At 38.7% G+C, this 16,924-nt stretch overlaps 1 protein-coding gene across 4 annotated transcripts in view; it reads left to right on the forward strand.

Annotated features, from left to right (window-relative positions):
* The window catches only part of NCOA7 (nuclear receptor coactivator 7), a 150,945-nt gene that overhangs the window by 59,004 nt on the left and 75,017 nt on the right, over positions 1 to 16,924 (forward strand). For all 4 annotated transcript variants that reach the window (XM_087444053.1, XM_087444055.1, XM_087444057.1 and 1 more), the window contains one exon: positions 4,064 to 4,284. In XM_087444053.1, the coding sequence (XP_087300179.1) occupies positions 4,064 to 4,284 (221 nt within the window). The remainder of the gene's footprint in view (positions 1 to 4,063; positions 4,285 to 16,924) is intronic.

Below are 16,924 nucleotides of genomic sequence, written 5' to 3' on the forward strand. Positions count from 1 at the left end.
ATAGAGTATTCTATATGTGGGTTGTCCAGTGCAGTGCCCACTAGCACTTGAATCTCTTGAGCTCTTGAAATGTGGTTCTTGCAACTGAAGAACTAAACTTTAGATTTTTATTTGATTTTCATTAAATTTAGTAACCATAGGTGGCTGGATAGCAGCTACCAAATTGAACAATGCCATGCTAGATATTTATGTCTGTGGCACTTTTTACAGAAACTCATGGACCTCAAATTATGGAATTAAAGAAAGAGTCATATAGAACTACTAACATAATATTAGTTAAAGAAGTCTATAGTTTAAGACATTTTTAATTATATGTGGTTAATATATAGTTTTCTTTTCAAATCAAGTATCTAAATAAGGAGATGGGAGTTTATTTTTGGGAACATGCTGCTTATCAGAGAAGACTGTGAAATGGCATATTTGTAGGAGATCACAGGCTGGGAGAGCAGATCTCAACCAAATCAGAACATAACCTCGTTTATCCATTCATTCATTCAAGAAGTATGTATTGAGTACCTAACGTGTATCATGCATAGGCTCGGGTCTACGGAGTGTAACAAAACCTAGACAAATCCCTGCCCTCATGAAGCTTGTCCTCTAGTGCCTTATCTCATCTTTTGGTGCCTTTTGTGTTGCATTTCACTCGATGTCAGCAAGCAACAGGAGAGACCTCTGTGGAGACAAAGAAAGGAACTTGCTCAAGGCCCTGGCTCTGATTGCTGCCAGTCCCCTGAACTCACTTCCTTCAGTAAAGGAAAAAGCTTCAGAGGAAACAGTTTGCATTTAGCTAATAAAAATGATTTCTTTAGCAGCATCACCTTATGTCTTTCTTCAGTCTGCTAACTTGGGGTTGGGATGCTAGTAGGGAAAAAATGAGGTATACGTGTGTCCTGTAAGTGCACTCAATCTTAATGTAAAGCAGCAAGAGATTCCAAAATAATCCCTTTAATATTCCTTTATGGGAAGGAACAAAGCAGCAGCTCAGGATCCTGATGGTGAGCCACACGGCCTGCTTCCTCTGCCCTTGAGGGAGGTCTGGCTAGTGTAACTGCCCCTGTCTTCTGGCTTTCACATTATCTCCCCGAGACGGTGACTGCTTCTTAGTATGAGCATTTCATTTAAGTGTTTCTTTTTACTTTTCTGCATTTTCAAAATTTTCTATTTTGAACATGTATTCTTTTCATAATAAAACAAAAAATAATTATTTATATGTAAAACATGGTGCAGGCAGAGAGATGATGAAAGCCTGAAATGATTCAGCAGCAGCAGAGATGAAGAAGAGAAGGTGAAATTGAGAGGGAGAGATTTATGGAGAGAATTGACAAGGCTTGGTTACAATAGTGAAAGAAGATTGAGTAGTAAACACTTGTTTTATGTAAATGTGATCTATCTGAAAGCAAGACAAATGTAGCAGCACAAAATAAAGGTGTTTTTTTTTTTAATTTATATTCACAGCAATCAAATGTTAAATATGTCTCATTATTTCCAGTCACTCATCTGTTTAAGATGATTTGCCAAGTACTTTTTTAGGCCACCATATAAATGTGTACATCTGGGGTCATTAAAAAAGCTTAGGTGAAATAAAAGGACTTTATTTTCTTGTATAACCTTGTGTTTTCAGTTTACCTTAATTTAATGATAACAAAACCCTATTGTGAGACTGTCTAACAATGATAGATACTGACTTGAGGAACAAAAGAGAAGGCCTAAAAGATAAGAACCCTAAACAGGAATGTTTGAAGAGCGTTAGCTATACCATCAGATTGGCATTTATTCCCCCTTAGAAAAGATGTTAAAAATGTATTTCCATGCTTTGAAGGAAGGATTTTACAGTGGGATCCCAGAACTCACGTCTGATTTCCAGCAGCAAGATCAGAATGTTCCAGTCATATTGGTAACCTCTAGGAAAACAAATACTCATGAGTACTCTAGTCAAAACAAGAAGACGTAGCTGATGGTAAAATTAGTGGACTATTAAATTGTACCTTGTTTTCTGTTAAACAAGTTTGGTATTGCTATTTTCTAGCATTTTCTTCTGAAATAACCACTATGTTTGGCTCTATGTGTTGACAGTAATGGTCCATGTGGAAAAGGAGGAAAATGAATAAAACAATGTATCCCATTTTGTTATTTCCACGTGTGAAAATCAGTCTAATGAGATGTCCCCAAACAGTGCTGCCGTTCATCAAAACATGTGCCCTAGATCTGAGTGAGTTTAATTATCATGGGGACAATGAAACGAGGACATTTAAATCAACTTAAAGTGGAAAAATTCAGAAGATTGAGAAGCAACACACCTCAAGCTGCACAGAACTAATTTTTGATGTCTCTTTTCCCTCCTCCTAGAAGGAACCTTTCTTAGAAGTGGACAATAAGGTTCATCTCAAGCGTGTTTTTGATAAGCCGATATATCAGAACAAGATCAGCACATCCACAGCCAGCCTTTCACATGCAGAAATCAGCTCTTTGCATAGACCTCCCTAAGCGAAGAGCTGATCCCTGTGCGATGTTTAGGTTACTGCATATGAATTTCAGCCTCTTACAGTAATCTTGATCAAGAGAGAAATTGTTTTATTAAGAGCGTTATCTAACTCAACTTTACAGAAAGCCACCTGCTCTTTTACCAGAAAAAACAGTTTAAAATCTGAGGATAGAAAATAAAAATGTGTTGACTGAATATAATTCCTTTTCATGAGTCTCCAGTTTGGTTTGGTTTGTGGTTTTGCTTGTTTCAATTCTTTTTTAGCGAGTAAACATTAAGATAGCTAATTGAAATATTTTGTTGAAATATGGGACCTTTTTCTCAAAAGCTGAATGTGTTATGTTTCTCACCATGCTTAGTTCTCATGTCATTATATGATTGTGTTATGGGATATTTTACTATTTCTGCTTCTGTTTGTGTTAAATGTTGACATATATTATCTCAGTTGGTCCTGATAAAAGACCTTGTTAGATAGCCAAGCCTCAGCGAGGGACCTCTCCAGACTGTTAAATTGATTTGTCCAACATCACAGAGCAAAGCAGCATAAAATGAAACCTTAGTCCCTGTATTATCCTACTGTTATCTCATTTTTCTCCCCATGTATTTCCTTATCCTTGTCCAACATCAAATTGTATAGATGCTCAACAGAGCAAAGGAAATAAACGTGTGAGAGAGAGGTGGCTGTGCCTAGATAGAAAGGACAGGGGAAAGGGTCCTAATTAAAACATATTTACCTGTGAGCAGACTGCCACTATAGTAGAGGCCAAGACCCTTGTTCTTTACATTCTGGGAAGGTAAAAACGTTTTTAAGAAGGACTAGTAAGTACAGAGTGACACATCAATTAATTAAAGTGCTACATCAATTGGACAATATTTTGAATTACTGGATTTCAGTGAATTGTGATAAACTTTATCTCTTATACATCTTTAACTCAGGAGTAAAGAATTGAAAACGGCAAATATGTTAACTGATGTATCAGCTATTAGCAATCATAATGACAACTATATATTGTCATCGTGGCATTTTCTGTCTTAGGAAATGCAACTCTTCCTTCAGTAGGACTATCATATGTATAAAGGAAAAGAATTACTTAGACCTGAACCATGTCATACCTTGCCAAACCTTTATACTCAGCATGTGAGCCAATTATAAAGCATTTTTTTTTACAAGTGTGCTTGCTCACTAGTCCAAAGATACCATTAAAAACCAGAAACTCTTTTTTTTTTAAATATAAGAGTCCAAACATGGCATCTTAGTAGGGTAGCTGTATATCTTGATAAAAAATACTCAACATTAAATAGCCTATAGAAGAATCTAGTTTCTCCTCAGGCCTAGAGCATTTCACAGTAATTTTCTGAGACGTAAGTATTGAGGATATAAAATTGAGGAAAAGCTATAGGTCTCCACCTAAGAATTTTTAAGTGATTGGAAAAGAAAAAAAAATAACAGGAAAATGTAATTAACAATAATTTAAGGAGAGTGTTTTCTGTATCAGTTTCTCAAAGCCCAAGACCATGAAACTAATAATTCTTCCTAGCAAATCATTTCTCCAATGTTTTTCCTTTTTTTCTCATTCCTAGACTGAAAAAGAAAAAACAAGCCAAACAAAATGTAGAGACAGCCTCAGCCATTGCTACCAGGACTCACACTGGAAAAGAAGATGCTACTACAGTCAGTTTAGAACAAGACAAGTGCAACATTGCTGTGGAAGAGGACTATATTACTGATGAGAAAAAAAAGAGAAAAAATAATCAGTTAAAGGAGATCAGGCGTACAGAACTAAAGAGATATTATAGTATTGGTGAGTATTGGTGGCAATACTGTGATATTTTCATTTTAAAAATCTGTAATTTTGAAAAGACTATAATGTGTAATCATAATAATAGTAACAGTTTATTAAGCAGCTGCTATGTGCCAATGGCCCTTGCTTTATATACACAGCCTTGTGTAAAGGGATGGCAATGAAATCATGTTGGTGTGTCTCATTTAACTTTATGTTCCCAGCATCTAGCACAGTGCCTAGCATAGAGTATGTGCTAATAAATATTTATCAAAGCAATGGTCACTTTTCCTATATGAGAAATATCTTTCTTAATGTATATAGACATATCCATAAAAGTGTTGATAGAAATGCCTGTACTTTTTGGCATCAGCTAGCAATAGAAAATGGAGGAGACATGACCTAGCATCTGTCAGTTACGAAAAAGACGACGACTTGGGAGTTTTCGTTAAGGGGAATCTTAAAATGAGTCCACAGTGTTAGAGAGTTTCTCAGAATAGCCATTTCATCTGACCCTGCATCAGCAAAAGTGGCATATCCAGCAGGATGGAGGCGATGATCCCGCTGTACTTGGACCAGCTATCTCACACCTACTGCTCCCATCACATGCAGGCCTGGAGTATGTATGTTCAAAAGAGGATGCAAAGGAAGGGAACCAGTGTCAAAACTTGGTGTGGCATACCGGTTACAGTGTACTCAAGATTGCTAGTCTAGAGAGAAGACTGAGGGGGTCTCTGAGAATGAACTGCAATATAGTGTATGAAACGTGGGCTCGTGGCTGAGACTCGTTCCAGAGGGCCCCAAACTTGGTCCCAGTTAATGCCACAGTTACCGGGAGACAGATCTTGCCTCTGTGTTCAATATAACTTTCTAACAGTGCTCATCAAAGATAAAATGGGCTGCCGTTAGGGTGGTCATAAGTGCGGCTCTGCTGACATTGCTCCAACAGAGGCGGTGCGGTATCTGCAGTGGAAAGCGTGTGGTTGGAGCATTCCAGTGGGCTAAGGGGATTATATCACGTATTACATAGCTTAGTGGATGCTTTTAATCTCAAGCCATTCAGTATTTTATAAAAAGGTGTAACTGTCAACCTATTGACAGAGGGTGTGATTAATAAACTTCCTCTTGAAATTTAAAGGATTGAGTATCATCCTTTATTTCCAAAAAGAGGAAGAAGATTAAGGAAAAATGCGTTTCACATCTTCTTTTACTTATGATTTGTACACACTGGACATTTGAAAATGTGTGATTTTAATAGTTGTGCAGCTTAAAATATTATCTTTTTTTCATCCTTACTTTACTGCTGCTCAAGAAGTATTTTAAAGTGGAGACATTTTGCTCTGGGGGGTTTCCCTGAAGGAGGCTGATAGTGTCCTATCCACTGAGGTTTCTTTTTAGTCATGATGCTGTGCTAACTGTGGATGCTGCATTAGGGTAGCTTTTCAATGTGCTGCCCTCTGTTGCGTGTGTAACGCCTTGCCTCTGAAATAATACCTTCACTCTACTCTATCTAACTGTCTCTCACTTGACTTCACAAAATCAGCTCAATCATCATTTCTTCCAGGAAGCCCTCCCTGTCCCTGGCCAAGTTAGACTTCCCTTCTGCATTGTCATCATGGATTTATTTGTCTGCTTCTCTATTTACAGGCTGTCGTGACTTGGACCCTGTATTATTAGCTTTGTGTAGTTTCTGCAGTTTTACAGCTGCTCTTTAAATGTGCATTGAGTGGATGAATTAATACATAGATGAATGAATACCCGTGTTTTGATTTGAGTTCCACGAAAATTCTGGAAGGAAAGAGGCAATAGGACAACAGTTGGGTCAGAATTATCTTGTGATTTTATCTAGTAGCCATAAGTAAAGAGATGTCATCATGGCTTTTCATCTTCTCTCAAGAATGGCGATGATAACAACTGGTTGGGAGGTTTGGGGCATTTCCTTAGGAGAATCCAGTGCTTAGATAAAACCACTGGGTGGGCCATTGAATTCCAGGGTTCCTTGTCCCTTTTCACATCGGACTGTAGGTGACAAACACCTGAGTTGCAGGTTCCATTGATCTCATAGGGCTGACGTGGCATATTCCCTGATTTCCATCTTAGGATGTTGTTCTGTACCACTAGGTGGAGCCTTAGACCTCAAGTCATCTCAGTTCCAGTTCACGGCTTCTTTTGGTGGCTCTAGTCTGGGGGGAAGAGACACTAAAATGGGAGGATCTTGTCAGCCATGCTAATGATTTGAACTTTATCCCATAGTCAGTGTGGAGCTGTTGGGGCAACTCTACTCACTCTGTATTTTAAGATGATAAATCTAGGGACAGTGGGTGGAAGTGAGCCTGAAGGCAGGTTGTGCTGGTCGAGACGGGGGCAGAGGAGGAGGGGCTCCCTGAGGAGAGATTTTCTCATAGAAACAGCAGTATTTAGTGACCAATGTACCATGTAAGGGAGAAAAAGAACCGAGTCCAGAATTGACAAACTAGAAAACTCAAGAAGAAAGAAGGAAGATAATAAGAATTTGTGTTTGGAGATGTTTTTGACGTGCCCAGTGGATTTGTCTCAAGGGGCCTAGATTTCAGGTGAAAGGCCCGGAAATTGCTGCTTAAAGGTGGGAGGTAAATCCATACATGTCAGAGAAGTAATCCGGGAAACACACAGAGGGTTGAAACAGAAAGTTAATGGATGACAAATGATGATGAATTTATAGAAAAACAGACCAGAAGGATCTATAACAATATATTGATCATTGTTTTCTCTGGGTACAGAAATTGCAAGCGAGTTTTGTTTTCTTCATTTTTTTGCATATTACACATTTTATAGTTATTTTTAATATTAATCACAAAATATAGAAAACTGAATAATAGAATAGAGTAAACCTGAGGGCTTTGCAAAAAGAACATCAGACAAGTGTAAAGTTCTATAATCGATATAAAAGAAAAGAATTACTTTCTGTAGGTATCTATTTCCACATCTATAACATTACCTACCTAAGGAAGCATATTTTCACAAAGTAAAGTCTTTACTTGTTAAATTGGATTTATCTGTGCCTCATGTAAGCCTTGGGTAATAATTCATTGCTCTCTCCTGACACTTAGAAGCACACACCACTTAAGATACTGATAAAAGATGCTACGGAAAGATTGAGTCATTAGAATTGCCTCATTGTAACAAAGTGGCATGATTCTAAAAATGTTTTGTTTTGTTTTTGAGAGGGGAATAGGAAAAAGGAAGTGGAGTAATTACATTGAGGCAGATGGTGTCAGATAAATCTAGATCCAGCCCTAATGTGGCACCTGGCACAGTAAGCATCTAAAAAGAAGCTTCTAGAATAAATGAACTCAACTTTCTATGCTTGTACTTGTATTTACTGATAGATAGAACTTTTTCACTTATTCTGTTTGTTTATGTATACTCCTAAGGAATTGTTTAATAAAATGCATCTTAATATATTTTTCAAAATTAGCTATTAAGTTAAATTGGACACAAGTATGTTGGAATGTTTACATATGTATCAAAAGATGTTTCATCCATATTAAAGTATCAAAATATATTAAGTGGCATAAATTATATCACAAAATTCTTTGATAGTAAAGGAATGCATTATTCCTTAAGTGCACATCTTTGCTTCTATGAAAATGAAGATAGGAATGAGAATTTTACAAATGTGGATAACATCTCAGTAGGAAAGTTCTTCAACTGAAACAGGTATGCAGGTGTAAGATTTGAAAGAGATGGAGAAATTGTATACTTGTGGGAGGCAAGCTAAATTGAAATAATATATTATGATTTTGTAGTGTTTTAATATGAAAGATTAATACTAAGAATCCTGGATACTAAAGTAGATATTTTAAGAGAATTGGGAGGGTATTTTAACACACAGAAAACACTTGGGTGTGGCCAGTTTTGTGATTATCACAGTCACAAAGATTTATTTAGAGAAAACCTCTGCAGTGTAAAGAATGAATTGAGGTTTGCAATAATAAATCTGTAATGTCTATATTAATCATTTCAAATCATAGTTTTCCTTCCTGAATTTGAAAGAAACTTTAAAAGAGTAAACTAATAAATGAAATTCTCTACTTTTCCTTTGTTAAACTTTTTTGGGTTTCGCTCCAACAACAAAGTAACCGACTACTGAATTTTTTCCCACGATGGCAACCCTGACACTTATCCTTACACGGATTACATTTTCTTGGGTTTTTTTTTTAAGCACATGTGTGAAGATTTCCTGTCTGTCATTTGTCTTTGTCTCACATAGCAAGTTCAGAAAGTCAAAGTTATGTTATTTTGATAAATTAATTTCCAAATGTAAAAGTAGGTCAAGCCACAAACATTTAATAGCAGTGTTCTTCTATGCAAAAGTAATGATCGTTCTGACTTTAAAGCTCAAAGAATCACAGAATAGAGGATTAAAATGGACTTTGCTGTGGAAAGAGAGTATCAAGAACCTAATTAATGTTTTTTAATTCAAGCAGAATATAAAGACTTGAGGGACTTGGGTATAAAATAAATTGAAATTATTAGGTGGAAATAATTCGGCCTGTGCTTTTTAGGGCCAACAAGGAAGTCAGATTAATGTTTGATCTTTAAAGGAAGTCATACCATGAAAACCTAGGTGGTGAACAGGACAAATCTGATGAGTGCCCCCAGAATGTACAGATTGTTGCAGAAGGAAAGCAAGTGATAAGAGAGAAGACAACAGATATGGGAGGCGTGAGTGAAGTGTCTAAGAATCAAAGATGTTCTTGGCGAAGACGTCAGAACAAGGGGAGTAGAAGCAGTGGTGTAAGTATAAGATGCAGACATGGTATAAGATAGGAAGAACGCTTTCTTGAGCTGAAACTCTTACCTGACTTTAGAAATCGAGAGTTCACCGTATTTAGGCGGAATTAAAGGGGTAGCTCAACACTTAGGTAAACTGTGGCAAATGTTTCTAGGTCGTGGATAAATGGCAAGAACAATCTTTAAAAAAATGTTACTTAGGGCCAGCCCGGTGGCATAGTGGTTAAGTTCGCGCACTCCGCTTCAGCGGCCCAGGGTTTGCAAGTTCGGATCCTGGGCGCGGACTTATGCACCGCTCATTAAACCACGCTATGGCGGCATGCCACATGTAAAACAGAGGAAAATGAGCACAGAGGTTAACTCAGGGTCAATCTTCCTCAGCAAAAAGAGGAGGCTTGGCAACGGATATTAGCTCAGGGCTAATCTTCTGCACCACAAAAAAAAAAAGTTACTTACAAAGGAGCAAAAGAAGAGAGTGGGGCACATACTTCTCGACAGCAGTGAACACCAGAGGAATGAAATCTTGAGAGCTGTGATGTTCAAGTTTTTTAAGCTCAAAGACAACAGGATATTCTCAGACATACAAGGTCTTAGGAAACATACCTTTTGTGTCATATTTTTCCTGGAACAAAGTTACTGAGAGAGAGAGATGTTCTTTTCTAACTGAGACACGTGTCAAAATCTAGTCCTCAAGAATGAAAAAGTCATTTTATAAAAGAATTGGTGGTGAGCATTGCAACTAACTAAACATAAAATTAAAAATACATAACCAGGGCCGGCCCTGTGGCTTGGTGGTTAAGTGCGCGCGCTGCGATGCTGGCGGCCCGGGTTCGGATCCCGGGTGCGCATCGAGGCACCACTTCTCTGTCCATCCTGAGGCCGAGTCCCACATACAGCAACTAGAAGGGTGTGCAGCTGTGACATACAACTATCTACTGGGGCTTTGGGGGCAAAAAATAAATAAAATCTTAAAAAAAAAAAAAAAATACATAACCATGTAAATATGGTTATAAGCATGAATATAAAGAGGCATCATAATTCTCTTTTTCCCAGCTTTGTTGAGGTATAATTGACATAACATTGTGTAAGTTTAAGGTGTACATGTGTTGATTTGATACACTAATATATTGCAAAATGATTACCACCATAGCTTTAGCTAACACCTCCATCAGGTCACATAATTACCATTTCTTTTTTGTGCTGAGAACATTTAAGATCTACTCTCTTAGCTAGTTTCAAGTATATTATACAGTATTATTAACTATGATCACCATGCTGTACGTTAGATCCTCAGAGCTTATTCATCTTATAACTGGAAGTTTGTACCCTTTGACCATCGTCTCCCCATTCCCCCAACCCCAACCCCTGGTAACCTGGCTGTGATTGCTCTGGCTTTCACTCAATGGACACACCTTCCTTTTCCTCTCATAACTCCAGCACTCCCATTAATACAGTATGTTGTAATTCATTCTTGTCATTGTTAGAACAAGAAGTACAGTCACTGAACCAAGCAGCTATGTCTTAAAAAACCTGTTGCACTACAAGCTTGAGCTCAGAGTCCAGCCCGTTTATAATCAGAGTGGTCTGCGTAATGCAAATCTCATTCCCTAATTAATCTGTCCTGTTATATCACATTTGTCTTATGAGAAATCTCACTGTAGGAGAAATGCCCAAATGGGTTTGGGCTGAGGGAAGGACAGCAGATTAGACTAGATACCGGCAGTGATTTTTCAGCTTAAGTGATTTTGAAAAATCAAATTAGAAGTGAATTGGGGAAGGTGCAAGGGAAGAACACTCTAATACATTGATGGTGGGAGAGTAATCAAATCATTTTGGAAGGCAATTTGGCCTTTGTTATCAAGAACCTTTGACCCAACAATTCTCTTTGTAGAAATTCACCCTAAGGAAACAATCACGAGCGTATTAGATTTAACTACGGTGACTATCGTGGCGTTGTTTAAAATAGTGGGAAAATAAAAATAACATAAGTGACAGAAAACGGAATACAATGTGCCGTTTTTTAAATGATGTAGAAAAACAGTTAATGACGAACAATTTTCACAAAATTGTTACAGTGGAAAAGCAGGTTGGCAATAGCGTATAGACTAAGATTCCATTTTTGTTTGAAAAAAGAACTCATATACATATAAAACGGAGGATGGAGAGCTGCTGGAAGTATATATGTACTCACCAAAATGCAAACCTTGGTTTGCTCTGAATGGGGGTAAAATGGATGATTTGTGTTTTCTTCTTTTATTCACCTATATTTTTAAAGATTTTTTTATTTATTTTTTGCCCCCAAAGCCCCAGTAGATAGTTGTATGTCACAGCTGCACACCCTTCTAGTTGCTGTACGTGGGACTCGGCCTCAGGATGGACAGAGAAGTGGTGCCTCGATGCGCACCCGGGATCCGAACCCGGGCCGCCAGCATCGCAGCGCGCGCACTTAACCACCAAGCCACAGGGCCGGCCCTATTCACCAATATTTTTAAATGACCACATATATATTTTTGATTCTTACAGAATTGGTTTTTATATTTCCTATATTCTAAAGTTTAAATTTACCCAATTAAGTTCTCGATACATTTATAAAAACAAAAAAAGCCGTTTGAAAGAGTTTTCAGAGAGTAGGAAGGAGAAGCAGCATCAGGTGTGAGAGCAGAAAGAACCTATTTTGGAGGAGTGTCTCCTGGGCTAGATGCTCTATTGCATTATTTAATTTACTACTACTCATCATGATCTACCGCAGGTAGTAGCCTGTTTTACAAATGAAAAAACCTAGAAGCCAAGTAACTCTTGGAAGGTCCCGCTGCGGGTCCACGTGAAGCAGGGATTTGAGCCCAGCTCTCTGGCACAAAAGCCCTAGTGAAGCCTTCGTACGTCATTCTGCTTCCCCTCCAGTCAACTCTGGGAGAAAAATAAGGCACAAGTTAAATAACATTGTAGTGTCTTCTCCACTGCCCCAAGAACATTGTTGTTTCTTAATAAGGAAGAAAAAGTTGACTATACATGGGGTTTCCTCTTCCCCTGAGCTATAATATGAATGATGATAAGGTTGAAATTTCTCTCTGGGCTTAACTACTTGACTTAGTCATATATGTAGTTACATTCAAAACATTCGCTGGCTTTATGACTAAGTCAAATGCTGCCAGAACACCCAAAATAATCTGTTTCCTCAGATGCAGAGGGAGATTAGTTCATTTATTCCACAAACACTTGAGGGCCTGCTCTGTGCTGAGGGCGGTATTAGGCTCTGAGGTAAAGTTCCGTGATGGATAACTCCCCTGTCCTTCCTGCATTCTAGATTTTACTTCCATGTGACTCATTTTAGTCAAGGACTAGATTGGGTGTGATGTGCTTGAAGGAAGGAAAATAGCATCTGCGTGACGTTTCCCTTTCTGTCAACAGAGGATAAAATGTGGAGTCGTATTGAGTACAGAGTTCATTCTTCCCCACATCCACGCCCTCTCCATACTCGGGAGACGTAGGCTCCTTGTGACACAGCTTTTTAAAATTTTATCGTGACACCTTATGATTCAGGTATTCCAGAAGCCTTTTCTTACTGGTTTATAAAGGCCCTTAAAATGCTAAATAATATTGAATATTTTAATTGCCCTCTTGACGTAGGCCAATAATTTGAGAAGTGTGCATTGCTGATAGAGAAGACATTATTTCTTTCAGCAAATAAAAGTCCTATATTTTCTTCAAAGGCATTTATGGCTTTATTTTTTACTATTAAATCTTTAATCCATGTTCATTGATTTGAGAGTGATCTGGATTTTTCTCCAAATCTTAGCCAATGTTCACCCAATATCATTTAATAATAACCCATGAGGCTTCCTGAGTCCTTGTTTTGCACATTGTGGAGTTCTTTACCTGAATCGAATTGCCTTATCTAATCCTTACGGTAACTCACTGTGGGAGTCCAGGTGGCATCCCCATTTACACGCTGGGAAACTGTCTTGGCTTAAGTCAAGTCACTTGTCCAAGGTCACACAGTGAGGCAAGGCCAGACCAGGACTCTCATTCAGTCTGTGTGATGCCAAGGTCTCCCCTCTAATGTGAAGTTAGATGACATTTATGGGGAAAGCCAGCCTTTTCTTACTGGTTTATAAAGGCCCTTTTATTTTACATTAAATTCCTTCCATACAGTTCTGATTTTACATATTTCACCACAATGTTTTTTTGTTTGTTTGTTTTTTATTTTTCCCCCAAAGCCCTAGTAGATAGTTATATGTCATAACTGCACATCCTTCTAGTTGCTGTATGTGGGACGAGGCCTCAGCATGGCCGGAGAGGCAGTGCGTCAGTGCGCGCCCGGGATCCGAACCTGGGCCGCCAGTAGCGGAGTCCGCGCGCTCAACTGCCAAGCCACGAGGCCGGCCCTCGCCACAATGTTTTAATTGCTATGGCTTTATAATCATGCATTTTAACATCAATGCAGTGTTCTTAACCTCATTTCTCTCATAAAAATAATTTTACATAGTCCTATGTATTTATGCTTCTAGATAAACCTAGTTATCAATTTGGCATGTTTTCCTCCTCCAAAATTTTTTTTATTTTTTATTTAAATTGCATTTAATTTAAACATTAATTTGAAGAGAAAGTGAAATATTTACAAGAATGAGATTTCCTATTTTGGAACATTATATGTACCTCTCTTTATTCAAGCTTCCATTTATATACTTTGGTAAACTTTCTTAATTTTCTGTATATACATCTTGCTATTATCTTGTTATATTTATTCCTAGATATTTTCTAGTTTGATGCCATATGCCTGAGACTTTGCCAAATATTTTCTTTTTTTTTTTTTGGTGAGGAAGTTTGGCCCTAAGCTAACATCTGTTGCCCATCTTCCTCTTTTTGCTTGAGGAAGATTGTCCCTGAGCTAACATCTGTGCCAATCTTCCTGTTTTGTGTGTGGGACGCCACCACAGCATGGCTTGATGAGCAATGTGTAGGTCTGCGCCCAGGATCCGAATGCTCAAACCCCGGGCCACCACAGCAGAGCACATGAACTTAACCACTATGCCACCGGGCAGGCCCCATCCAGATACATTTTTATCACAAGTATAAAAGACTATTATATCTGGCCACTTTACTGAACAACTTTATGATTTCTGGATGTTTTTATGATGTTGGTTCTTTAGGTAGACAATTAATTCATCCACTAATAATCAAATTTTCATTTCTTTCTTTTCAGTATTTAAAACTCTTTTTATCTGTTGCTTTGACTAGAGATTCCAGAACAAAGTTGAGTATAAACCATGATAGCAGGAATTCTTATATTTATATTGGTTTGTGTTAATATTTGCTTTCGGTTTCTGATATAAAAACTCATCTCGCTTTACTCAGGTATGCTTTAGGAGGTTTAGAGTAGTGCTTAATTTCTAAAGAGACCGTTGGTGAACACGTGGGCCCCTGGAGTGCATTCTGCACAGGTGTCACCTTGCTGCGCTGTGAAAGGTGGCCCCCAGTGGATGGCAAGGATCCCCTCTTCATCCTGGGGGTCCCCATTATGTTTGTAGTGTTTGTGCTTTCATCTCACTACAAAGTTTATTTTTATGACCTTAAATACTTGTGGTTTAGCCTTGCATCACATAAGGGTAGCCTCTTTGTTGTAATTCACTGAAGTGGGAAATGGTATGCCCAGAAGCCTTAAAAGCTTTGTTGGAATTGCTCTTAGGCACTTGTCTCCCGCAGAACAACAGAAATAAAAGGAATGGGGTGGAGCTCACGCAGTGCCTATGGGCATCTCTCCCACTGCACACTCTGGAATCTTTCTTCTCTAGCCGGGGTGGGGGCCTCACCAGTAATTAACAAGCCCCCACAGACCTGGAGGTGATCTCATGACGTCATTCAGTTTCCATTCTTATGGAGAAATTGCTTTTGATACACACCCTTGAGGAGTCCATTGCTTTTTTAGGAGCATATTTCTTTTTTTTTAAATGATCAAAGTTTTTTGTTTTTTTTTTGTTTTTTTTTAAAGATTTTATTTATTTATTTTTTTCACCCCAAAGCCCCAGTAGATATTTGTATGTCATAGCTGCACATCCTTCTAGTTGCTGTATGTGGGACACGGCCTCAGCATGGCCGGAGAAGCGGTGCATCGGTGCGCGCCCGGGATCCGAACCCGGGCCGCCAGCAGTGGAGCGCGCGCACTTAACCCCTAAGCCACGGGGCCGGCCCTAGGAGCATATTTCTAATGAGTATTGAAGAGTAACTAAAAATTCTTCATGTTAAGGAAGCTCACTCCTATTCTTAGTTTTCTAAAGGTTGGATTTTTATTGTCTTCTTTTTTAAAATATAATAATGGCTGTGTAATTTCATCAAATACTTTTTTAGCATGTATCAAAATGATCAGATATGGTTTTTCTCCTTTAAACAATTTATAATCATCTTTCATATTAGTGTTATATCACTCCTGTATTTCTGGAATGAAACCTTTTTGCTTATGGTTCATAATTCTTTTAACACCCAACTCTGCTCAAATTGCTATTTACTTATGTTGACTGCATTATTATTAATAATAGCATTTATTATCAGAAAAATGTTTGGTGACATGAGATGGGACATGACCTGACTTTATAGTTAATGTCATCAAACTGTCATAGCCAAATGCACCAGTTCCCAGTATAGGGGTGTGCCTGTCATTGGAAACAGATTCTCCTGTTTATAAATCAGGGTGCCCCTTTCTTTTTTTATTTTTTATTTTTTTCCCCCAAAACTCCAGTAGATAGTTGTATGTCATAGCTGCACATCCTTCTAGTTGCTGTATGTGGGACGCGGCCTCAGCATGGCCAGATAAGTGGTGCGTCGGTGTGTGCCCGGGATCAGAACCTGGGTCGCCAGTAGCGGAGCTTGCGCACTTAACCGCTAAGCCACGGGGCCGGCCGCAGGGTGCCCCTTTCTTAGAAAGATCTAGAGAGACATAGACAATTTTTGCCTTTCTGAATCCCCTCATTTGGATGCCATGGAAACCATCCTCCTTTAGACAAGGTATTGAGAGTCCTATGCTGTCAGCCTCGTGTACCCTGTGCAGATGGTCTCATGATAGAGACAGAAGGAGAGGGGAGAATTGATTGTTCAAGGGAGCAGGGGAAGAAGGGGACACACACACCCCGAGTAAGTGTAAGGCCAGTGCAGAATTGGTCCAGATGTAATTTGAAAACCTGATAATTTTCAAAGTTCTGTTTGTGCTTGTTCAGATAATTGATAACAGAAAAAAAGGCTACATACTATTTTTTCTATCCTTCCTGTATCTGTGTAGAGATTATGGAATCAAGATCTAGAGAATTCACAGATGTCTCATTTCTGTTTTCAAGTACAATAATGAATATTGTCCTCTGTCCTGACTTCGCCAGTCCCCAGTGGTCTCAGGTTTGAAAGACATTGGTATTGTCTCGTTCTTGCTGGTTTTTCTCAGAATCAGAACATCTAACCAGTGCTGCATTCCTTACACCACCTACCTAAACCCAGGACACTCACATCCGAGATCACTACTTCAATCCTCAAAAATTCTGTCTTTGAGTCTGAACCGCTTTTCTTGTCTTTTCCCATAAACCTGTTCTCCATCGGTGGAAAGCAGAATAATGCCCCCCGCCCCAAAGATGTCCATGTCCTAATTTCCAAAACCTGTTATATTTCACAGCAAAGGTGGATTAAGGTTATAGGTCATATTATTATAAATTAAGGTTGTTACTCAGTGGAGAGCATCCTGGATTATCCAGGTGGGCCTAATAGAAACACGTGGATCCTTAAAAGTGTGAGCAGGTAGCAGAAGAGAGCGAACTAGAGATCTGGCAGCACGAGAGCACTCGGCTTGCTGTTGCTGGCCTTGCAGATGGAGGAAGGGATCTTGAGCCAAGGAAAGCAGCCTACTTTC

This window comes from Ceratotherium simum, chromosome 19 (genome assembly GCF_057802395.1).
Source record: "Ceratotherium simum simum isolate JZ-2026a chromosome 19, ASM5780239v1, whole genome shotgun sequence".
In the NCBI taxonomy this organism is placed as follows: domain Eukaryota; kingdom Metazoa; phylum Chordata; class Mammalia; order Perissodactyla; family Rhinocerotidae; genus Ceratotherium; species Ceratotherium simum.